At 43.3% G+C, this 23857-nt stretch overlaps 1 protein-coding gene across 1 annotated transcript in view; it reads right to left on the minus strand.

The window, feature by feature from the left end:
* Positions 1-23857, minus strand: part of kirrel3b (kirre like nephrin family adhesion molecule 3b) — a 137357-nt gene that overhangs the window by 22029 nt on the left and 91471 nt on the right. Inside the window, exons 6-9 of the mRNA XM_056282841.1 lie at positions 20515-20620; positions 4546-4694; positions 4177-4304; positions 3511-3637 (exon numbers count right to left, since the gene is read on the minus strand). Of these exons, the coding sequence (XP_056138816.1) occupies positions 3511-3637; positions 4177-4304; positions 4546-4694; positions 20515-20620 (510 nt within the window). The remainder of the gene's footprint in view (positions 1-3510; positions 3638-4176; positions 4305-4545; positions 4695-20514; positions 20621-23857) is intronic.

Raw genomic sequence — 23857 nt, forward strand, 5'->3', positions numbered from 1 at the left:
AAAAAAAACAATAACAGAAGAACCAGCTTTGTTAATATAGGGCCATGTTCAAATTCTGTGAGGTCTGCATGCCATGTCTGAGCTGTCCTCTAAGACTGCCTTGTCTAGGTGTTTCCCTGTCTCTCCTGTTAGTATAGAGATAAATCAGAAATGGGCTTTTCACCTCATCATGACTTTCTCCTGAGGCATTACTTTAACAGTGCAATATTGTTCAATATGTACAATAGTTTGACTTCCCCGAAGGAGCATATGACCACATAAAATCAGCAGGGGTGGTTAGTTATCGAAACAAAATAATTGACTCATCCACCCAACTTTCTCTCTCTCACCCTCCCCCCCCGTCCTCTCTCTCTTAAAGACTTGGCTAAAGGTCAAAGGGTCTCTCTCTCTCCTCCATTTCTCTCACCCCCCCTTCTCTCTAAATATATTTAATTGTTGGATATCAGGGGATTATTTGGCCCTATTTGCTTTCCCTTCCTAGGACCAATAGTATGTGTCTTTTTCATGCATACTGGACTACACATGCACAAACACACTGGTACCTACACAGTCCTGCATAAAAACACATACACATGCACACCTCTGGACAGATGTAGAGACTTACATCTGTGTATACATATACATTAGTCTGTATTCCATAAGCGTAATGGTCCTAGGAGTTAGCAGGCTACATCTTCTCAAACATATCAGATGAATTCAACCCATTCAAACGTTTTCAAGGTGGTACAAAATCCATGCATACATATTTATATATGCATACATATGCATACATATTACATGCTATGTAAATAATCACATGCATGAATGTGTGCACCCCTTCTGCATACATGTAGCCACATTGCTGCCTCCAACATTACCTCTTTAGCATAATTACTATCAAGTGTGGCTTGACGCAAACAAATGCTGAGGCACTTGCCAGTGTGTGAAAATGTTCAACTAGAGTGAACAATATGTACCCATTAGTGACTTAAACACAAGCTGCCTCCCCTGCTAGGTGTTTGATTATAATTAAATTACTTCTTTCCCCCATGGGAAGGTGGGGATTCTCATGTCTGTGTTGCATGCCACAGTGGGAGTCAATGACGTACAAGAGTGGAGGAGAGAGGCGGCGGGGAGGGGCGGTTATTGACAAATTCTGGAGGCATTACTTTTTTTTTTAATTGATGGTGTAAAGAACTGGGGGATAAATGAAAAGGAAGCAGACAGCCAAAGCATCCAAACACACATCCGACACCCTCACGTCATTAGTGCCATCAACGTGCGTTGCAATTTTTTATTTTTTTTATTTTTTATATTGCTCGCTCCTTGAAATGTGATCAATGGAGACCTCCTGAAAAGCACGGTCATCAGTTATGCTATTCATTCGCTGTCACAATCAATTGGAGCCCGCTAACTGTCAAGATGTTGAGCTTGCATTGATCAGCGGTGAGGAGTGCTCAGATTTAGCCACCGCTGAGGCATTGGTGTAGGACAATCGATGAGACAACCGCAGTGTGGAACTCTCCACGTGTTACTCGGTGTGCACTTTCAACCATGCCATTTCTACTTTTACAGGCTTGCAAAATCGGAGTTGCCCTGAGGACTGAGTGAGAGAAATATCTGATTTAGGACCCCTCGTCTTCTAGTATGAGGAGATGCAATGAATCTCATTTCATCTGGGGGTAAAAAAATGAAGGCAGCTTTTGAATGTCAAATATAAATTGAGACTGCGAGGCCCAAGACACATAAAGAGAGGGGTGGGGTGTAAACAAATAAAAGAGAGATAAGACACTTTCAAAGAACTTGGATAATGCTTGAATGAAGTCTGCAGAGACCAAGTAAGATATGCCAGTTGTGGCTTTGTTTTATGTTTTCAAATGGTGCTATGAGTGCTGTTGTGTTGTAATCATTAGTAAAACGATCCATCTTTTTTTGTTTTGGCATTGTTTTCAAAGCAGCACCACCAGCTCAGACAAATGGGGGAAAAAAGAAGAGATAAAATAAAATAAACAGGCAAATTTAATATTTAGTGTACATTTTCGGGCTATAGAAAGTATGCCTGCATGAACTGCTACCAACAGAATGGAAGAGTCTGGGTGTCCAGGTAGTGTAGCAGTCTATTCCGTTGCTTACCACCACAGGGATCGCTGGTTCGAATCCCCGTGTTACCTCCAGCTTGGTTGGGCATCCCTACAGACACATAATTAGCCGTGACTGCGGGTGGGAAGCTGGATGTGGGTATGTGTCCTGGTCGCTGCACTAGCACCTCCTCTGGCCGGTTGGGGCACCTGTTCGGGGAGTGGGGGGAGACTGGGGGGAATAGCGTGATCCTTCCATACACTACATCCCCCTGGCGAAACTCCTCACTGTCAGGTGAAAAGAAGCGGCTGGCGACTCCACATGTATCGGAGGAGACATGTGGTAGTCTGCGGCCCTTCCCGGATCGGCAGAGGGCGTGGAGCAGTGACCAGGACAGATTGGACGTATAGGGTAATTGGCTGGATACAATTGGGGAGAAAAAAAAGGGGGGGGTGGAAGTTTCCTAAATTAGTTATAATTTTGCTTGCACTGGCGCATCTCAGATTTTTACAGCATTGCCAAATGTAGATGGAGGGGGCTTCTGCAGCATACAGCGGCTCATGGTCCTGATCTTGGAATGGAAGGGCTGCTGGTATCCCGTTTAACTCAGATATATGCACTTACTCCCAGGGCTTTGAAATGAAAACCTTTGCACATGTTGTTTGTGATGTGATTTAACTTCAACCCCAAAAAGGCCTTAGTGCTTCTTTGCAGGCAAGCTGTGTTTTTTTGTTCTATTTTAAATACACTCCATATAACACTAGTTATGAGAGCGCATACGTCAACAAGGTTGTCCTGCAAACATCTTAAAAACCTCTCTTGATTTATTTTTGCAGTCCAGGCTTTTTTTTTTTTAAGATGGACATGAGGAGAAAAATTTGACTTGTAAATCCCACAACCAGGAGCCTCTGCCACATCGAGGCACACATCCTGAATAGCAAGTGCTGATAATGAAGTCATTTGTTTGAGAGTTGCCAGGTCACCCACCAAGACTGGTATTCATCAGTCAGTCACTGCCACAGAAAGGCAGCTTCCCTGTGATTCCTGCAGCAAGTCATCAGCATATCGTCTGTTTCTCAAATGCATAACAATATCTTAAGGAGAGAATGGGGCCACATCTAAAAGACACTCTGTTTCTATATTTATCCACTTACAGCTGTTAGGACTCTACAATGTTTATATTTGATGACAGGATTTCTTTTTTACCATGTCTCCTTCATCAGAGAAACTCATTTGCATGGACATAACACATCTCATACTGGACATAATACAAGCGTCATACAAACAAAATCATGCAAACAACAGTGACTCTCAAACGTCAAGATTCACACTTGTGTGTGTACATGCTTGACCACTGTGTGTGTGTGTGTGTGTGTGTGTGTGTAATGTTTGTTTTGTTTCACTATGTGTGTTTGTGTGCCATGCAGACATCAATAATTTCTTACAACTTACCATTGACAGTAAGTGAGACCTCCTTCTCACCTGCCCCCACACGAGGGACCACAGCACGGCAAACATATTTCCCAGCATCTTCCTGTCTCACCGCTTTCAGTGTCAGGATGTTCTCATTACTGAGAACCTACCACCACAAAGTGAGAGTCATAGGTCACTGAATGAGCGATGACAGCAAAGCAAAGGCACCTTTCCATTTGGGACAGCAACAAGGTAATTCAGTCAGGGAAAGGAGAGCAGCCAACACATGAGCCATTTAATGCCTTAAAGGGCAGCTCTCCTCAATTATTAAAACCCAATTTTGGGACTGAGCTCTGCTGAGGTAGGGCATTGGGCCCTGGCCTTGAACATTAACAAATCGGATCAAATCAACACATCTCAAGCCAACTGTCAAGCCAAGACAGCAGAGCCGTAATGAGGCGAAGTCTTTCACTGGCCTAAGATCTCACAACTCTCAGCTATTTTCTCAAATATGTCACATAAGGAATGGAACATTTAAAGCCGGAATAAGCGAGGACTGTACACAGCATGATCTGCATGAGCAATGGATTAAGATGTATCTTATATAGGAACCATGCAAATTTAGATCTATTTTGAACTGTAAACTGTAACACTACATATGAAAGTTAAAACAGTATCACTGCATATTGGAATAGCAAAGCTCACCACTCCAGAGCCTCTTTTCATCCAGACTATGGTGAGGGAGGGATTCCCTGTCCAGGCACAGTTGAACACAGCATCAGATCCCAGGTCCACCTGTAGGGACTGGGGCTCTGCAGCCATGCGAGGACCAACTGTTGGAACAGACATGATCAATACAACCATGACAGCCTCAACTCTGGTGGAACTAAGACTCAAAGCTTAGCATGAAAATGTGAAACACAGCAGAGGTGTATAATGGGGCAGAAAAATATTATTGGCATTTATTTTCTGCACCAGCAAAATACCGTGTGTGTGTGTGTGTGTGTGTGTGTGTGTGTGTGTGTGTGTCTGTGTGTGTGTGAATCCTGTATAATCTACAGTGGGGATACTCACAATATACATCAACATTGCGGCTGATGTTAGTACAGCCAAGGGGGTTGGTGACCTCGCAGGAAACAGGCTCTGTAAAAAAGGAGTGGTCCACGATAACCTCATATGTGTCTCCTGAAACTTCCTTGATTATACTACCACCTTTGGCCCACCTAAAGAAATCGAGAGGAGAGAGAGAGAGAAACAGACATGAGTGAGAGGCGGAGAAAGGGAAAAGGCATTAAGGGAGGTTTTTACCCATCTTTGTGTCAATAGCGCTCTTTTTTTGTGAATAAATCATCATTCCAGGGCAGGTGTCTGTGCTGGATTCAGCATAATTTCATGGCAGCCCTCCATGCTGTGACAGGCTCCCCGATGATTCAGAGCAGACAGCACATTCCTCATTATGCCAAGCAGAGAGCATAGCAAGGAGTGTCAGCTAAGAAAAACAATTCACAAAAAGACAAATAGGACCATTCTCCACTTTTGAAGACATTGGTTGACACACAATGTATGGCAGCTAACACCTGACATTAATAAACTGACATAAGATCACAAAAAGAACATCTTTCTGTGTTTATGAACGAATGGCCCCAGTGATGGGGGACCTAGGAACTCTCACAGAGTTTCGGTTATGTTTTTAAGGTGTCACCGGCAGTGGCACCTCATTTTGTGCAGTGTAAGATGGCTTTCCATGACTGCAAGAGACAATGTCCATTTATAAAACTGAACAGTTTTGCATCCATGGAGATCTCAAGCCCGCTCAGAAAATGTAATTTGGGAACTACATCATGCAACTCAGGGGAAAATGTATGTACGTTTGAGAGCGCAGCGCAAACCGCGACTTGGCCAGTCCGCAGAAAGTGCGCACTGTGCCTTTTCATTTCACATTGGCTGTACCAAACCTGCAGCTGATCGCATAATCAGTGCCCCCCAAATTCGCTACATTGGTGTCAGAAGTGGGATGGTGAGACCATGAGGCCATCGGAAGCACGTGTGCCCAGAGGCGTGAGGGAGCTGATATGCTGAAGCATGGGGAAGCACTTCCTGAAGGAGTGGGGTAGTGTTAACGTGCACAGATAAATAGACTCGCTAGCCCTTGGCTGATGGGTCGGACCCTTTAGTTGACTGGTTAACATTGTCGCCTGGAGTGCGGGAGATGTGGCGGGTCCCGGCTGCCACTGAATTCGCTACAATATATAATTTAGACAACATTCCCTGGCAACTCAGGAAGGGGAAGCAGGGCTTGACTCAAGCTGTGTTCAGCCAGGGAGGGGAACTGTTGACCCAGACTGGGGATGTTGTCGAGCAGTGGAAAGAACACTTTAAGGAGCTCCTGAACCTGGCTAACTCATCCTCAGTGGAGGAGGTAGAGTCTAAAGACTCAGGGGAGGCTCCACCCATATCCCTGGCAGAGGTCTCTGAGGTAGTTAAAAAGCTCCTCGGTTGCAAGGCGCCGGGTGTGGATAAGATTCGCCTTGAGATGCTGAAGGCTCTGGACATTGTTGGGCTGTCTTGGTTGACACGCCTCTTCAGGGTCACGTGGAGGTCAGGGACAGTACCTGTGGAGTGGCAGACTAGGGTGGTGGTTCCCATATTCAAAAAGGGGGACCGGAGGGTGTGCTTCAGTTATCGGGGCATCACATTACTCAGCCTCCCTGGGAAAGTCTACTCTAGGGTGCTCGAAAGAAGGCTCTGACAGATTGTCGAAACTCAGATCCAGGAGGAACAATGTGGATTCCGTCCTGGCCATGGAACAACGGATCAACTCTTTACCTTTGCGGAAGTGCTGAGGAGGGCATGAGAGTTTGACCAGCCAGTCTACATGTGTTTTGTGGACTTGGAGAAGGCTTACAACTGTGTGCCCAGGGGCACTCTGTGGGGGGTACTGCGGGAGTATGGGGTACCGGAGCAGTTGCTACAAGCCATCCAGTCCTTGTATAACCAAAGTGAGAGCTGTGTCTGCATTCTCGGCACAAAGTCAAACACGTTTTTGGTGGGTGTCGGACTCCGCCAAGGTTGTCCCTTGTCTCCAATTCTGTTTGTGATATTCATGGACAGGCTCTCAAGGTGCAGCCAAGGTGAGGTGTGTGTCCGTTTTGGGAACCTCAGAATTGCATCTCTGCTCTTTGCAGATGATGTGGTTTTGTTGGCTTCATCAGAACTCGACCTCCAGCATGCACTGGGGCAGTTTGCAGCTGAGTGTGAAATGGCTGGGATGAGAGTCAGCACCTCCAAGTCTGAGGCCATGGTTCTCTACTGCAAAATGGTGGATTGCTTCCTCCGGGTTGGGGATGAGTTTTTGCCTCAAGTGAAGGCGTTCAAGTATCTCGGGGTCTTGTTCATGAATGAGGGTAGGATGGAGTGGGAGATTGACAAGCAGATTGGTGCAGCATCAGCAGTAATACGGACATTGTACCAGACAGTTGTGGTGAAGAAGGAGCTGAGCCAGAATGCAAGGCTCTCAATTTATCAGTCAATGTTCGTTCCAACCCTCACCTATGGTCATGAGCTTTGGGTAGTGACCGAAAGGGTGAGATCGCGGATACAAGCAGCTGCAATGAGTTTCCTGCGTAGGGTGTCTGGGCTCAGCCTTAGAGATAGGGTGAGCAGCTCAGACATCAGGAAGGAGCTTGGAGTAGAGCCATTGCTCCTTCGCATTGAAATGAGTCAGTTGAGGTGGTTTGGCTATCTGATTAGGATGCCTCCTAGGTGCCTTCCTTTGGAGGTTTACCGGGCACGGCCAACTGGGAGGAGACCCCGGGGTAGACCCAGAACTCGCTGGAGGGACTACATGTCCAATCTGGCCTGGGAACACCTTGGAATCCCCCATGAGAAGCTGGAGGGCGTTGCTGGGGAGAGGGGCGTCTGGAGTGCCCTACTTAGCTTGCTGCCACCGCGACCTGACCCCGGAGAAGCAGCTGATGGTGAATGAATGAATGAATATATATAATATAGAGATACATCCGAACAGGACAACTAATGTTGTTAAAAAGTAACTGGAAAATATTATTGTTCATTGTCACGCTCAGATTCTCATTCACTCTCTTTTACTAATTAAAAGTAATCAGTGATACAATAGTTATTATTGGTGCTGTTGGCATTTAATTTTCAATGTTTAATTTTTTTTTAACTTGCACTACCTGGATTACACCTGCTTTAAAGAAGCAGAGAAATTTCACGGCAAAACACACGTGCTTTCCCCCACAGTTTACATACATACAACGGAATATGTAATCAGTTCTCCTTGCGCATCTCCTCCTATGTTTTTTGGTGCGAAACTCACACTTTTCTATCAACCCTCCCAGAAATGCATATGCACAAATAGCAAAAGCGCAAGTTGTCATTCTGCACTCCTGCGGCAAGCAGAAAGCGGTTTTAGCAATGTGTGGTCTGTTCGTACATACCATGCCATGTTTTTAGGTGCACACTGCAAACATTTAAAATGGACACTAACATGTTAGTGCATCTGCTCCTGTGTCTTCCACAACAGCGATATCTCAATAATGATGTGGTGGTTGTAAACAAATTTTCAGCTCCATCCTCTGAACATGGAGCCAGCTCTCTCTCTGCTTTCTATCCCCAGGAGTACTGAGCACAGATTTCACAAGATGGAGACTTAATTTGTTTTGCAAGACTTAGTGAGCCCCATGCTTCACTGAAATGCTGTCATTTAGATGAGAATATATTACCTAATTCATCAGAAAGTGAAGTGAATCAATACTCTGGGAACCATAAGATTTTTATGTTTTTTTTTCTTCTTCTCCCCAATTGTATCCAGCCAATTACTCCACTCTTTGGAGTCATCCCGGTCACTGCTTCACCTCCTCTGCCAAGCCGGGGAGGGCTGCAGACTAGCACATGCCCCCTCTGATACATGTGGAATCGCCAGCCTCTTCTTTTCACCTGACAGTGAGGAGTTTTGCCAGGAGGACATAATGCATGGAAGGATCATGCTATTCCCCACAGTTCCTCCTCCCCCCTGAACAGGCACCCCAATCGACCAGAGGAGGCGCTACCGCAGCGACCATGACACATACCCACATCCAGCTTCTCACCCGCAGACACGGCAAATTGTGTCTGTAGGTACACCTGACCAAGCCGGCGGTAACACGGGGATTTGAACCGGCAATCCCCGTATTGGTAGGCAACGGAATAGACCACTACACTACATGGACGACGGATTTTTAGCTTTTGTATTTTTGTGGTAAACTTTTCCAGAATCCTACTCTTGCTGTGCCCTAGTGATGCAACAAAGCAGCATGAGTTTGATATGCTCAAGGGCACTTGTGTTTTTTAGTAATGTATGGGTGTTTGTAAAAAAAAGGGATATACACATACATAATCTGTTTACATGTACACACATATGTAAACATATACGTATGTTAACAAATGTTAGATATGAATGTTAATACATTATAAAAATTACAGCAATAGCGATAAAAGTTATGACAATGACAAGTATTTTGAAGACAAAGACAACTGCAATGATGAATGGCATTCTCTGTACTATATATGGTGTCCGCATACATTTGGCTAGCTCATACCGTAGGAGTTGTAATGAGGTGAGCACAGCTGTTTGGGCAACAGGTTGCTCCCAAATGGAGTTTATAGGGCTGCCAGGATGGGGAGGCCTAGTAGTCCATGGGCCAGAGCCCAAAATTTCCTATTTCGGTACACTCAAGGTGGCAAAACTTACTTATAATTTTTGAAAGGATCCATGTCTGTAGATGATATTTTGGTATGATAACCATTCCTGAGTGGCAGCTGTATCACAGTTATCAGCTCATGAAGTTAACCACCCCCTAAAGTAAATTGCATTTTAGACGCTGGTGCATATCCTGGTTTAGCCTCATGGTCAGGACATTTTTCAATGTTCTATAATATTGTCTTTGGTATCATTTTAAAGGGGACCTTCTTAGCTTTCATTCAAGCCCTGTTGTGGATATTTCTCACAAATATAGAGGTCACTTGAGCTCTTCAACCCGTCAATAACACACATCTTTCTGCAATGTTCGCCTAAACTATATACTTTCTTTTAGCCCCGTGGCATCTAGGAATATCAGGGACACAAAACACAAAAACTGGAATACTCACAGGACTGTAAAGATTCAGGAAATGTATAATATACCCATACTATTTCATTGTGTGAGGTGATTGTGAACCTTAAATTAGAAGGGCATTATTACTAAGAAACTAACTAGACCAAAGCCAGTTAGTCCATGGGTCAGACCAGATATCGATATCACCCAAGGTGACACAACTTCACTGGTGCCATTTTATTTGGTACACTAACAGAAGTAAAATAATACATGATAACCTTTCCAAATGAGCAGCTATTTCATTTTTCTTTCAGGAAACCTGTTTCTGTGCCTCTCACGATTGTGTATTTGCCCAGATTTTTACAAATATAGCATTTCAACACCCCTGGTACTGATTAGCCTAGCTTAAACTCTGGGACAGTTCTTAGTTGGCCAACAACCAAGGATAACCAGTACTGTGTACTTCCATTCATTGTGCTAAGCTAGGCTAACGTGCAGCCAGATAGCTTTCTACTAAACACATATAGAGGAAACTGGTATCTATCTTCTTGTCTCACTCTGGAGAAGATTGTAAGCTAATTTCCCATAATGTTAGCATGTTCTTTTAATGTATATGTTAATATGATTAGTTAAAGTGGCTACGAGGAACTTTCATCTTGTGTTGATTTTAGCGGCCTCATGTGGACAAAATACAGCTGTTGCATAGCAACTAGGTAATGTATCTATTTGTGGCTATGTAAGATAAATAATGGTAATATGACGCTGGTGAAGCAAAGTAAACTTTGTTTTAGTAGTGTTCATACACCTAAGTTACATGTATTTGTTTGTATGTGGCAGGTGAAAACTGACTGAATATGGCCACTGGTGAACAAGCAAGTTTTTACCCAATACCAAAGCGCCCACGGGTGGAGTGCATTATCCACTGTTCTGATGATACAGATAAGCTGGTTTCACTAAAAAGTGTCGACTCATGGAGAACTCTGCTCAGGGCAGCTCAGATACGAAATCATGCACCAGTTTTGAAACTGGCAAAAGACATTCCTGAGGGACAGATTCCAGCAATCTACTACCACAGAAAGTGTCGCAGTATCTTCACTATGAAGCAAATTCTTGATGGCCTCCTTGCAAAAGAAAAGAAAAGTTGTGTCTCTGCTGAAGAGAAACAATCTAAGAGAGTAGCTCGACATGCTCCAAGTACATCTAGGACTTATGATGCAGAGTGCATATTTTGTCAGAAAAACAGCAAATATTCCAAGAGACAGAATACGAGAGAAGTACTGGTGCAGTGTCGAGAACTGCGAGCTGATGCAAAGATCAGGAGTGCAGCCACAAAGAAAAGGGACAGCAGAATCCTTGCCATTGTGAGTAGAGACCTTGCAGCAGCTGAAGGGCACTACCACAGGTCATGCTATAGACTTTACACCAAAGAAGAGGTTTCCAAAGGAGAGGTTGCCAGCAATGAAGATGATGATGCTGCAGCCCAGTATGAAGCTGCTGTGAATAAGGCATACAATGAGCTGTTCCTCTTCATCAGGATGGAGCTTTTTGGCAATCCTCAAGTGATGACAATGACTGATCTCTCTTCTAGACTGGTAGCTTCAATGAACTCCCAAGGCATTGCCCAAGTCAAGGAATCAACCAAGAAGCACATAAGGCGAAACCTGGAGAGTGAGTTTGCTGGAGCCTTGCAGATATTCCCTGATGAGAAAGGAAAATTCCTCCTCTATCCCGATAACTTGTCCATGAGGGAACTTGCCAAAGAAAATCAGTCTCTCAAAAGGGAGCTGCAGACCCTGAAAAGTGTCAGTGCACAATATGTTATAGCCAAAGCAGCCATCAAATTGAGAGCAGACATTAAAAGTCAAGATGTTCCTCAAACCTGGCCGCCTGAAGTCAAACCAGAAGCAGAATGTCCTACCATTCCAGAGTCGCTCATTATCTTCCTGTACTCTCTACTCACAGGCTCAAATGATCCTGATCATGCATCCCAGAGAGTGCAGTGCCTTCTGCAGTCATTTGGCCATGACATAGTATATGCAGTGACATGTGGAAATACCAAGCCTTCCAAGCACATTGTTCTGCCATTCAGTGTCAAATCGTTGACAGGAAATGTAGAGTTGATAAACATCCTCAACCGACTTGGTCACAGTGTGTCCTATTCACAGATGGAAGAGATCAACACTGCCCTGTGTCTCCAGAAACTCTTATCATCAGGGAGTGGCATTGCCCTTCCAGCTAACATCCATCCTGGCATATTCACAACTTTAGCCTGGGACAATATCGACCGTCTTGAAGAAACTGTCAGTGGTGAGGGAACATCTCACAGAGTCAATGGGATTGCTGTGCAAGCAAAGCCAGTCAACCCACTTCCTGTCCAACCCATGCCCACTGTTCCCAAAACAAAGAAGAGAAGCATTGATGGACCCCCACCAATGTTACCAACTTACAATGCTGGACAACGGGTAGGGCCACCACAAAGCAAAAAGTCAGATGCCGATACTGCAGCCAATGCTAAGCTTGCCAGAGAGAAAAACCTTCTTTGGGTCCTAGCACGCATGTCACAACAAGAAGAACAGTCAGTCAGCAGCTGGACAGGCTTCAACATCCATACTCGAGGAGAGATGACGGTCATCCCCGACAATATAGGCTATCTGCCTACCATCAATGCTCCAGCGACACAAATGTCTACTGTCAACGAGGTGCTTAACCAGTCACTGAGCATCATGCAGTGCTTAGGCCTGAGGAAGATTGTCTGTGTCTTTGACCAAGCCCTGTATGCGAAGGCTGTCGAGATCACATGGAAACACCATGACAAGTTCCATGATATCATCGTTAGGCTTGGGGTATTCCACACCATCTGCACACTGCTGGCAATAATAGGAAAGCGTTTCCAAGATGCTGGACTCAAAGACCTCTGCATTGAGTCTGGCATGATTGCAGAAGGCTCAATTGCTGGTGTTATGGATGGCCGCAAGTACAACAGGGCAGTGCGACTACACAAGCTCCTGTATGAGGCTCTCATGCGACTGACCTTGAATGGTTTCCTGTCCTGGTTGGAAGAAACTCACAGGAATGACATGGTTCACCTGAATGAGACACTGAAGACCACTGACAGCCTTGGGAAAGAAGTCTCACAACATGCTTTGAAGGAGGTCCTCGAGAACAGCTCTTGTACACGCATCATGGATCTATTTGAAGTCTACCGTGAGTTCCTTAGAGGTGGAAACGGCAGCCTCTCGAACTTCTGGATGTCCTATTTGGACATGGTTGAAATCTTGTTGGGGCTCATCCGAGCATCCAGAGAGGGAGACTGGATGCTACACTTGGCTAGCATTCGAGCAATGATCCCATGGTGCTTTGCTTATGACAGGATGAATTATGCACGCTACCTCCCCTACTACTACGCCCAGATGTCTGAGCTGCCCATCACACACCCAGATGTGTACACAGAATTCATGGAAGGAGGCTTCTCAGTCCAACTGGGCTCCACCAATCCCTTTGGCCGAATCCCTGTTGACCAAGCTATAGAAGAAACGGTGAACAAAGACACCCAAACAGCTGGAGGGACAAAGGGATTCAGCTTGAAGCCAGGAGCTGTGACCAAATATTATCTCACAGCTGAGTATAGAAGCATGTACCTCAGACAGCTGAGAGACCTGACAGGTCAAGGCAGGTGCAAATGGTCTCATCCAGATCTACAGAGTCCAAGGATCAAGAGAGATGAAGCAGATGTCCAGTCTCTCATGGACCTTATGGAGAATAACTGGCTCAATCCTATGTCCCCTGATGAGATTGATTTGGTTAGCCTCTCCACTGGCAACATGGCTCCACCTGATGTGACCATAGATCTCTTGAGAGCTCTTGAGAAAGGAGAAGAGGCCTACCAAGCATTCCAGCAAACAAGGTTAGATGCAGACCCACCACCTGTGAAATTCCACAACAAGATGACCAAGCAAAGTCTGAAAACATTCTCCAATGTCAGCACAAAACAAGCTCATGGAAAGAAAGCACAGGATGTGGTTCTGAAGGCAGATAGAAACCTTTTCAGTCACATGATCCTGGTGGCTGAAAGCAGGAAGGTGAATCTGAAGGATGTCCTTGCCTACCCATTGGGCCCACTACCATGGGCACTGGCAAATGCTGATGGGTCCTTACGAAAAACAAACAAGGCTGCACTTGCCAGAGAGCTTGAAAAGAATGTATCTCCTGCAGAAGACATCCCAATCCCATCTACTTCCATCATTGATGGGATGAGCCTGGTCCAAAAAATGAATGGCAACAACAAAACCTTTGCACAGGTGGCAGAGTCAGCCTTGACCCAGGTCCTCCATGAGGGAGCACAGAGTGGGAGGATTGATGTTGTTTTTGATGTCTATCACCAGACTTCGATCAAAGATGCTGAACGACTGAACCGGGGTGGAGACATCACTCTCCAGTACAAGAATCTTGCAGGGGGACACCACGTCCAGCAGTGGAGAAAATTTCTGTGCAGTTCCTCCAACAAGACCAGTCTCATCAAGTTTCTGGTGGAAGAGTGGAAACTCCCACGATACAGAGCTATGCTGCATGGCAAGGTGTTGTACATGACCTGTGAGGAAACCTGCTACAAGTTGACAGAAGATGGGTGTGAGGAAGCAGCAGAACTGCACTCCACACATGAAGAAGCTGACACCCGTCTGCTCCTGCATGCATTGCATGCAGCAAATGCGGGCTCAAAGTCAGTTATCATCACAGCTGAGGACACTGATGTCATGGTGCTTTGTCTTGGCTTCCAGAAGGACATCACCTGTCCCATCTACCAGAAGTGTGGGACTCAGAACCGCACACGGTTTGTCGACATGCCTTCACAGGCTGCGACACTGTCAGTGCATTCGCTGGTCGAGGGAAGCTGAATGCCCTGAAGATAGTGAGAAAGCACACTTCCTGCCAAGAGACTCTTAGTCAACTGGGACAGACATGGAATGTGAGTGATGAGCTGTTCCAGAAAATTAAACAGTTCACCTGTCGGATGTATGTTGCTAATAGCAGCACTGCTGAGGTGAACAAACTGCGTTACCAGCTCTTCTGCACCAAAAGGGGAGAGGTTGAGTCCAGCCAGCTGCCACCATGTAGAGACTGTCTCTTTATGCATGTTCAACGAGCCAACTATCAGGCAGCAATATGGAAGTGCTGTCTGCAGGCTAATCCTGTGGTGCCAAGCCCTACTGAGTACGGATGGACAGACGATGAAGGCAAGCTGGCCATTTACTGGATGCGCTCCCCACCTGCACCAGATGTGGTCTTGGAAATGCTAACATGCAAGTGTGTGCATTCATGCAAAATGCCAAGCTGCGTGTGCCTGTCAAATGGACTTCCATGCACAGACATGTGCAGGTTACAGACCTGCAGTAACCAAAAACAGCAGGATGGTCCAGAACTGGACTTTGAACTTGGGGAGTCAGATGATGAGAGAAACGAGCAGTTTGATGAATGACAGTGTGATGATTCTGATGGTATTACTGTGGTAGTAGTCTATTGATGCACAGGATGTTGATTCTGGACTTGGTTACCCAGAGCTTGATAACAATAATGTAACCATATTCACATATACCCATTACCCTACCCATTACCATTACATATACCCACTAATGATATGGGGTTACATGTATCATTGACTAAGTATATGTAAATGTCAATGTTGTTTAAAATATTAAAATAGTTCATTACCTCACTATGGTATTCCTTTTTATCATGTATTTTGATTGTGTATTTAAACAAATGTATAGAGACCAGTTTGTGACCTAACTGGCTTTGGTCTAGTTCTCATTTAAGGCTCACAATCACCTCACACAATGAAATAGTATGGGTATATTATACATTTTCTGAATCTTTACAGTCCTGTGAGTATTCCAGTTTTTGTGTTTTGTGTCCCTGATATTCCTAGATGCCACAGGGCTAAAAGAAAGTATATAGTTTAGGCGAAAATTGCAGAAAGATGTGTGTTATTGACGGGTTGAAGAGCTCAAGTGACCTCTAGATTTGTGAGAAATATCTACAACAGGGCTTGAATGAAAGCTAAGAAGGTCCCCTTTAAAATGATACCAAAGACAATATTATAGAACATTGAAAAATGTCCTGACCATGAGGCTAAACCAGGATATGCACCAGCGTCTAAAATGCAATTTAGTTTAGCGGGTGGTTAACTTCATGAGCTGATAACTGTGATACAGCTGCCACTCAGGAATGGTTATCATACCAAAATATCATCTACAGACATGGATCCTTTCAAAAATTATAAGTAAGTTTTGCCCCCTTGAGTGTACCGAAATATCGTCTGGCCCATGGACTATAGACAGCATTAGTGAGAGCACAGACAGAATGGCATTGTCCACAGGGAGCCTGGGAGCTCTGCTGGTGTGCTGGGCTCTGTCCAAGACTGGTATCTAAACATAGCCGGCCTGGGCTAACACAGACACCTGCAATCCCATAGGGAGGTTAGAGGGGTCATCGCATGCTTACTCGACACTGCACTGCTCTAACCTGTTCAGGGATTTAGCCCAGACATGGAAGTACAAATAAATTGTGTGCTTGTGGGTGTGCGTTTCTGTGTGTCCGTGTGTTTGTGTGTGCATGCTAACAGAATTATAGCAGCAACGATGGTAGAGGAGGCTTGAGACATAGGAGGGGAAAGACAGAGCACCACATATTTGTTTCTGCTGAATCTGATTAAGGAAATAAAACTAAATAACTTGCTCCAGTTAAATTGGACAACTGATTTATGCAGTTAGTATTCTAAATCTCGACCCATGATTCTTTTGAATATGATAAAGCACACGACAGTACATTTTATTCTCTACTTCATGTGCATATTCATGATGACTAGCAAAATACCAGGGGAGAAAACACTGGTTCTGTGATGACATGCTTTTATATTAATGGGATATCGAATTCTGATCTTCCCTTATGGAGAAAGAAAACAAAGGAGTGACGAAGCCTCCGAGAAGCTTGCTGCTTTGACATAGTCTGAAAATAAGCCCCGAAAGCAGAAAGAGAACAAAACAATTTCACATGTATTTATTTGGGCACATTGTGAATTAACCTTCCGAGGAACAGAGGATGGAAGTATATTAATCAAAATAATATTAATGATAAGATCTGTAATTTGGTTTTATTTGGTTTGGAGGGTGTACGTTGGAGTGCGCCAGTTTTAATCACCCAGTTAAATTTTGATAGGTGTTTCTGGACATGATGTTTAAAATAACACTTTATTCTTAATGTATAATTTTCTCTGTCACAATTTCATGACATTGCCAGCTCACAGCTGAACAGTGAGACGTAAAGTGAATGGCTGAGGAACAGTAGCCATGAAAATAAAAGTGGCATTGCCAGTGAACCATATATTTGGCAAGTGGCTCAGATGTAAAAAAAAATGCTGTCAGAAGAATATGGAGAATAGAGGCACTGCGATGGGGGAATCAAACAAATATTAACAAAGAAAAACAGCAAAAATTAACAACAGCTTTAGGAAATATTAAAGCATCGAGAGGAATGGGAAGCTTTTTGTTGCCACACCATAAAACAAAGATGGCTTTGTTGTCATGTGGTGGATGGTTGGGCATATTTACAAGGGACCTGATTTGCCTAGTTTGTTTTTCCTCTCTCTCTCTCTCTCTCTCTCTCTCTCTCTCTCTCTCTCTCTCTCTCTCTCTCTCTCTCTCATCTCTCTCTCTCTCTCTCTCTCTCTCTCTCTCTCTCTCCTCTCTCTCTCTTCTCTCTCTCTCTCTTCTCTCTCTCTCTCTCTCTCTCTCTCTCTCCTCTCTCTCTCTCTCTCTCTCTCTCTCTCTCTCTCCTCTCTCTCTCTCTCTCTCTCTCTCTCTCCCTGTTGTGTTCTGTTTGGATCTGAGAAAATCCTTTGTGTCTTCATCAGAGGACTGTTTGTGATGTGACTGTGATGTATGAGAGATCTCCCTCCCCACCACCAACTAATGAAGAGGTTCCACGGTGCTCCCTCCATTCTCCTCAATGTGCCTCACTCTTGCACTCTGGAGGGCTGACTAGAAACACATGCACATTATCACCTTATTCACACGTTCAACACTGTATTAATGTTTCAAAACTTCCCACCTCTCTTCCCACCTCTCTTCCAACCCCTGTCTACATCCCACATCTTTTCCCATTCCCTCACTTCTTTATTATTTACCCATCTCTTGAGCATGGAGTGACCTAGCTTTGGCATAGGTATCTGCAGAAACATGTCTTACTTCCATTTGCCTCTTTAAAGTCAGCTTTAAGGGATTGGAATGGCAGTTAGAGTGGTTGTTGCCTGTAGAAATCACTATGCCTATCGACTGGTACCTTAAATAGCTTGTATGTGTCCTCAATTGTCCATTGGAGTGGAGGATTTTAGGGTGGTGTGCTGCACTCTGGGGATGGATGACACCCCGGGGATTGGCAAAGAGGCCATCCGTCTGGGGACCGCTCTGTCCTTGTGCCATATCTGATCTCAGTAGACACTGAGTGTGTTGGTACTGAATAACAGCCGCACACTACTCCACCAGATACTCCCCTCTAGTTTATTTTTCTCTAGAGAGAAGACTCAGGGATTCCGCTGCCTTGACTCCCTGGTGGAGATGCATCTCAGGCAGGCATGCCGATACTTGAGAATTACCCCATCTCCTCCGCCTCCAGCTCAAGTGATGCAGCTCATCACTGAGCAAATTATTGCATATGGATCCCAGCTCAATTTAAATGGAAGGATGTGAAACTTGAAGATGCTTATAAGTATAGTCCCATATTATCTAGACATATTATCTAGAACCATTATTCTGACAGCAGCAGTCTAATGGTTAATTTAATCTTACAATGGCACATCATGTGCCTAAGATGAAAAGGCTGAGAGAGAGTCAGAGAGAGAGAGAGAGCATGAGAGAGAAAGAGCAAAAGAGAGAGAAAGAGGGATGGAGGCAGAGAGAGTGCTACTTTTAGCCTCTGCCTCCCACATTATTCGATTCTGCAGTTTGTCAAACCAGGGGAAAAGTCAACTCAACTGCCATTCCTTCTTAGCTCTCCAATACCCATATGAGATGTCTGATTCTAGCATTGATCCGGTCTCAAAAAAATTAGTGGCAGAATCTCATTGGGAATCGGATAGAAGTCCTACCTTTGGTGCGCACAATCAAATACAAACCTTATTTTCTGCGATGTAATACCCCTCTTTGTCCTTTGCCTTTTCAAAAGGGCAGGATCCATCAAGAAGCAACAGCTCTGTTTTTCCACCTGTGTGTCTTACATCCATTTCATTTCCCAATACCATTACAAGGTTCTGTGCTGGCCAATTTCTTTTGCTATCGATTTAATTCCACTTATTCTTCACTCTGTCTTTAAAAACCTCCCACACAGTAAACCATGTCTTGATAAATCACTTCAGCGTAGCACTTGTACAAGGCCACATACATTTTTTTCGATAATACATACTGTGTAATGCTATTTTTTCAGTGCAAAATGCAGTGCAAATCACTACACAAAATATCTAGATGTGATTGAAAACTTTTCATCTCTGGGTTTTCACTTTCATGGGTAAAAAGTGTTTGTCCTTGCATACATGAAAACTCCTTGGATCAAATTTTGATAAGTGCATTTGGATGAAAGATACCGTTTATTTAGCTGAACAATACTAAATGGGGTTGTATTGAATTGTATTTAACACCGAAGGGCAGCAAAACTGAATAAGAAGGTGTTAGCCTATGTGATCATATTTTTGCTGTTCAGTACTACATTTTGAAGGGAAATATCAACAGTGAAGGAAGAGAAGCAGTTCAGATATCCTTTCAAGAAGGCTTTGGCATTTTTTTTTTTATCTTATTTTTTTTTTTTTTATGTTTGATACCTTTAGTCAAATTTAAAATTGCCTATGAACTCAGTCAGTTGTGTTGGACTTACCAAAATGTTGTGGTTTTGTAATTCCTCCACTTCCAGCCTTTTTTTAGGTGCAATTTAACCATGTAGACCGTAATGAGGCACAACATGAGACATGATAAGACCAAATTCAAGCTCACTCACTTGTGTAAATGCATCGTTTCTCGCTTAACATAGCACCACAAACATTTCAAAATACTGTTGAGCTGCTGGGGCGCCGCCTTATTACACTGTGGCGCACGACCTGATTCCTGCACTACTGTCGCCTTGACAACCTCATCTGATGCAATACATCATTGTCGAGGAGGATAGTTAGAAATATTTCCAGGTTTTGCCCTAGACACAGTGATGGACATTTAATGTTCAAGGTAGATAATACTGCATCAATGCAAAATGCCTTCCAACAAATCATGGCATTCATTTGCTGCAGCCCAGCGCAACATCACAAGGCATCCAAGATGGATTCTGTGTGATGCATTTTCATTCATTTCTTTCAGTATGGTTCTCACTGACAGTGTTTCATTGCTTTTCATTTCAAAATGTGGGCAGATATGACTGTATATGATATGCAGTTGCATCATTAAGTGTCTGACAATGATTTATAATAACAATAACAAAATGCCACATTTGACTTAATATGAAAGTGCATTATCCACTAACATCATTCATCAGACTAGGCCTCAGTACCACTTTACAATTTGAAGTTAATTCCAATATTTCTGTTTTATCTTGTGTGTTTTTATTTTTCATTGCAAGGTACTTTATGATGGATTATGCCATACAATCAACACAATTGTTTGTTGAAACAGATCTCCTTGAGAAAGTCGCAACAGTTTTACAGACAATGCAGATGTGTGAGGAGGAAGAGGAAGAAAAAAGAAATAGAGTGGGAAGAAAGATGGATAGGTTGGATAGGTTGGTTGATTGATAAATTGTTGGAAGATTGGAAGAATGGACGGGTAAGTGGCTGGACAGATGGATGTGGTGATGTGAGTGCATTCCTGGTAGAGAGATTGTCCGGGGAAGGGTAAAGGTTAGGGACGGTGGCTGGTCTCACCGGTAGCGGGTGACGGGGGGATTGGCCTTTGCTGAGCAGTGAAATTTCACAAGGTTTCCCTCCAGAATGGGCTGAGGCTCCACCGTCAGGTTGACAAGTGGCAGATCTGAAATACGCACACAAACAGACACAATCAAAAATATGGACGAGTTAACAGTAAGCCCAAGCCAAACATTCTGTGTACATCCTCTGACATTGGACATAATCATCAATCAATCATGTGCATGTGTGCTCGCGGATTCAATCATTAGGTGACTGATAAAACACCTAAAGACCATAGTGAAAATGATGCTTATTACACATTATTCAGACAGGAAATGCATCCAAACAAAGAGGGACCCCTTCAAAATAACTCAAATCGCTTTTACACAATCAGTCCAACTTATTCTTCATGGAGTCAAACTAATTTTTTCATATCACAACTTTGCAGCCTCGTATGTACAGCTATACAGCAATATACTGGTGTATGGGACATGTTCACGGGTGTGGAGAGAAGTTGCTTTTTCCACATCTTTTTTTTTTCCTTTCCTCTCAACGTTCATTAGCAACATAAAAAGGTGATAAAACAGCAAATCCAAAGGTAACTTGACTTGAAAATCAGTCTCCAGATGATTGTCAATTAGTAAATAGGAAATAATTTAAAAAAAGCTTAACTAGCTACAATGTACTGCATTATATTTGAAGTAATGAACAACCACAGAGATAGGTACATTTCTTAAAATAACAATTACACAGCATATGTTAATTAAAAACACACAGCACCTTAATTTATACTAAATTAGAAAGGTGTATAATGCTTTGCAAATATACATGTTAATTCCCTTGTCATCCCCACTCCCTGTGAAACAAATAGTCCTTACTCCAATTATTTACCCCTCAGACTCACAGCATGAATTGAAAGTAGGTAAAGTAATTTGTCTAGTATGCAAACATTAAAAGGATTTCTGGTATATTTCTTTTAGAGCTTCAAATCGAGACTGCAAAATCATAGCACACCAATGTCCAATAGCGACTTTTTGAATAATATCTGTTTTTATTTTCTAATTTCTTTTGTCTAATTCAATGTGATTTAGCTTTTTAATTAAGTGTATCATATTAGAGTATGCATCAGGATAACTCAGACAGCTGTAAGTTAATTTATCACAGAAATAAAATACCGGGATCGTCTAAACTTCCTGGGGCTCATTGCTTTATCCGACCTTATTCAGCAACATGGATTGTACAAGAACAAAAGTTGGATAAAACAAAACCACAGATGATGAAAAGCTAACTGATAAAAGAGGAAAAACTCATTAAAATGTGCTTTTTGGGTTAATGGATTCCACAGTTGCAGCTTTTGTCCGTTTAGTTTAATTTCTGTGTACTCGGCGCCTGAATTCTACGTATTTACTTAATTTAAATACACATTAACAGGCTTGTCTTTAATTGAAATTCATTCAAAGATTCACATCTGAACAAAAGTAGCTGTTATTATGGTGTCTGGAAAAACAAAGTAGTGATTTTTCAGAGGATTTTTTGAAACTTAGTAATTAAAGAACTGTGTTTTAAAAACAAACACATTCTCCGATTGTCTTTTTTTTCTTTTATTTATTTCCCAAATGTTACACACAGTTCAAAATACTTGGTGCCACTTTTCAAAAAGCTTTGAAAAGTTGCAGCTTCTTAGCAGCTTTGTTTCCTTCAGCCAGCAGGTTCATACATGCCGTCCTCCTCCTGTTGCTGCATGTCAGTCCAGATGAACCCTCAGTATGGACACACATGGCGCCCTTCTTTTTTTTTAGGGGGGTTTCCCCCTTTTTCTCCCTAATTGTACCCACCCAATTACCTCACTCTTCCGAGATTTCCCGGTCGCTGCTCCACCCCCTTCTGCCGATCCGGGGAGGGCTGCAGACTACCACATACCACATGCCTCCTCTAATACATGTGGAGTCACCTGCCGCTTCTTTTCACCTGACAGTGAGGAGTTTCGCCAGGGGGACGTAGCACGTGGCAGGATCATGCTATTTACCCCCCCGAACAGGTGCTCCAACCGACCAGAGGAGGTGCTAGTGCAGCGACCAGGACACATACCCACATCTGGCTTCCCACCCGCAGACACAGGTAATTGTGTCTGTAGGGATGTCCAACCAAGCCAGAGGTAACACGGGGATTTGAACCTGCGATCCCCATGTTGGTAGGCAATGGAATAGACCCTCCCTTTATTTTAAACAGTTCTGAGTATGCCTTAATTTTCCCAAACCCATCAATATCACATCCATGCTAACTGTGATTTGACAAATTAAATTTAGAGTTTCTCTCCTACAGGAAAAACAGAACATGAATCTAACAACGGTCCAGCTGGTGAAAGATATTTTATATTCTCACTAGTAGTCTGTGTGGGTTGGCCATGCTGTCTACACACAACATAAGATACTTGTGTTAAAAAGAAAAGAGAAAGATGAAAGCGATGAAACCGTGATTGTTTAAAACCTAATATGAAAAAGCCCTGTGAAGCCTGTACATCTTGTATGAAGTACCACCAACAACCCCAAAACTATACCCCAGACAGCCCAAAGCAAACCCAAACTATCTGCACACATACTTCAAACAATATTATCAAATGAACTGTGGTAACTATGATGGAATTCGGCAATTTGAGGAGTCCTGTTTACTCCAGTTTACAGGTAACTGTTAAATGTGTCAATCAGCAGATTACTGGTTTCTGATTCAGAGATTTTCTTTCATAGTGTATCATCTTAGCAGTATAAGATATGAGTGTATTTAACATGTCATTGTGCATTTTTCAAGATTTATTTGTAAAATGGAGCAAACCTCAAATTGCCAAATTCCATCATAGTTACCACAGTTCAATATAATTGTCATTGTTTGAGGTAGTTTGGGGTTGTTTGGGGCAATTAGTAAGACTGTTTCCTTCCACCTCATTTCAGTAGATCATTACTTATGCCTTCTAGGGTACTGGTGGAAACTAGGGTACTGGTGTTGCAGCAACAGCAGTAAGAGCTGCAGCAGACTATTTGGATGATGTTATGAGTCTATGTGCTTTATGTTCAATAATACTTAATGTAATGAGCAGAAACTGTGTTTAGATCTAGATAAGGAACAGCGGTGAGCACAAAGACCTGCAGAGAACTAAAGACAAAAATCAACACTACTGTAACAAAGTCAAATATACACAAAACCACATTTCGTTATAACAAAGGGATTTTCTGTTGTACTGTGTGACTGCATATGAGCGTGTGTGTGTTTGTTCGTGCTCATGCACGTGTGTGTATGTGTTTGTCTGTGTGTGTGTGTCCCTATGTGGGCACGAAGTGAACGGAAGCTGGCTTTTACCCTGTGGCTA

The sequence above is a fragment of the Lampris incognitus genome, chromosome 7 (genome assembly GCF_029633865.1).
Source record: "Lampris incognitus isolate fLamInc1 chromosome 7, fLamInc1.hap2, whole genome shotgun sequence".
Lineage (NCBI taxonomy): Eukaryota > Metazoa > Chordata > Actinopteri > Lampriformes > Lampridae > Lampris > Lampris incognitus.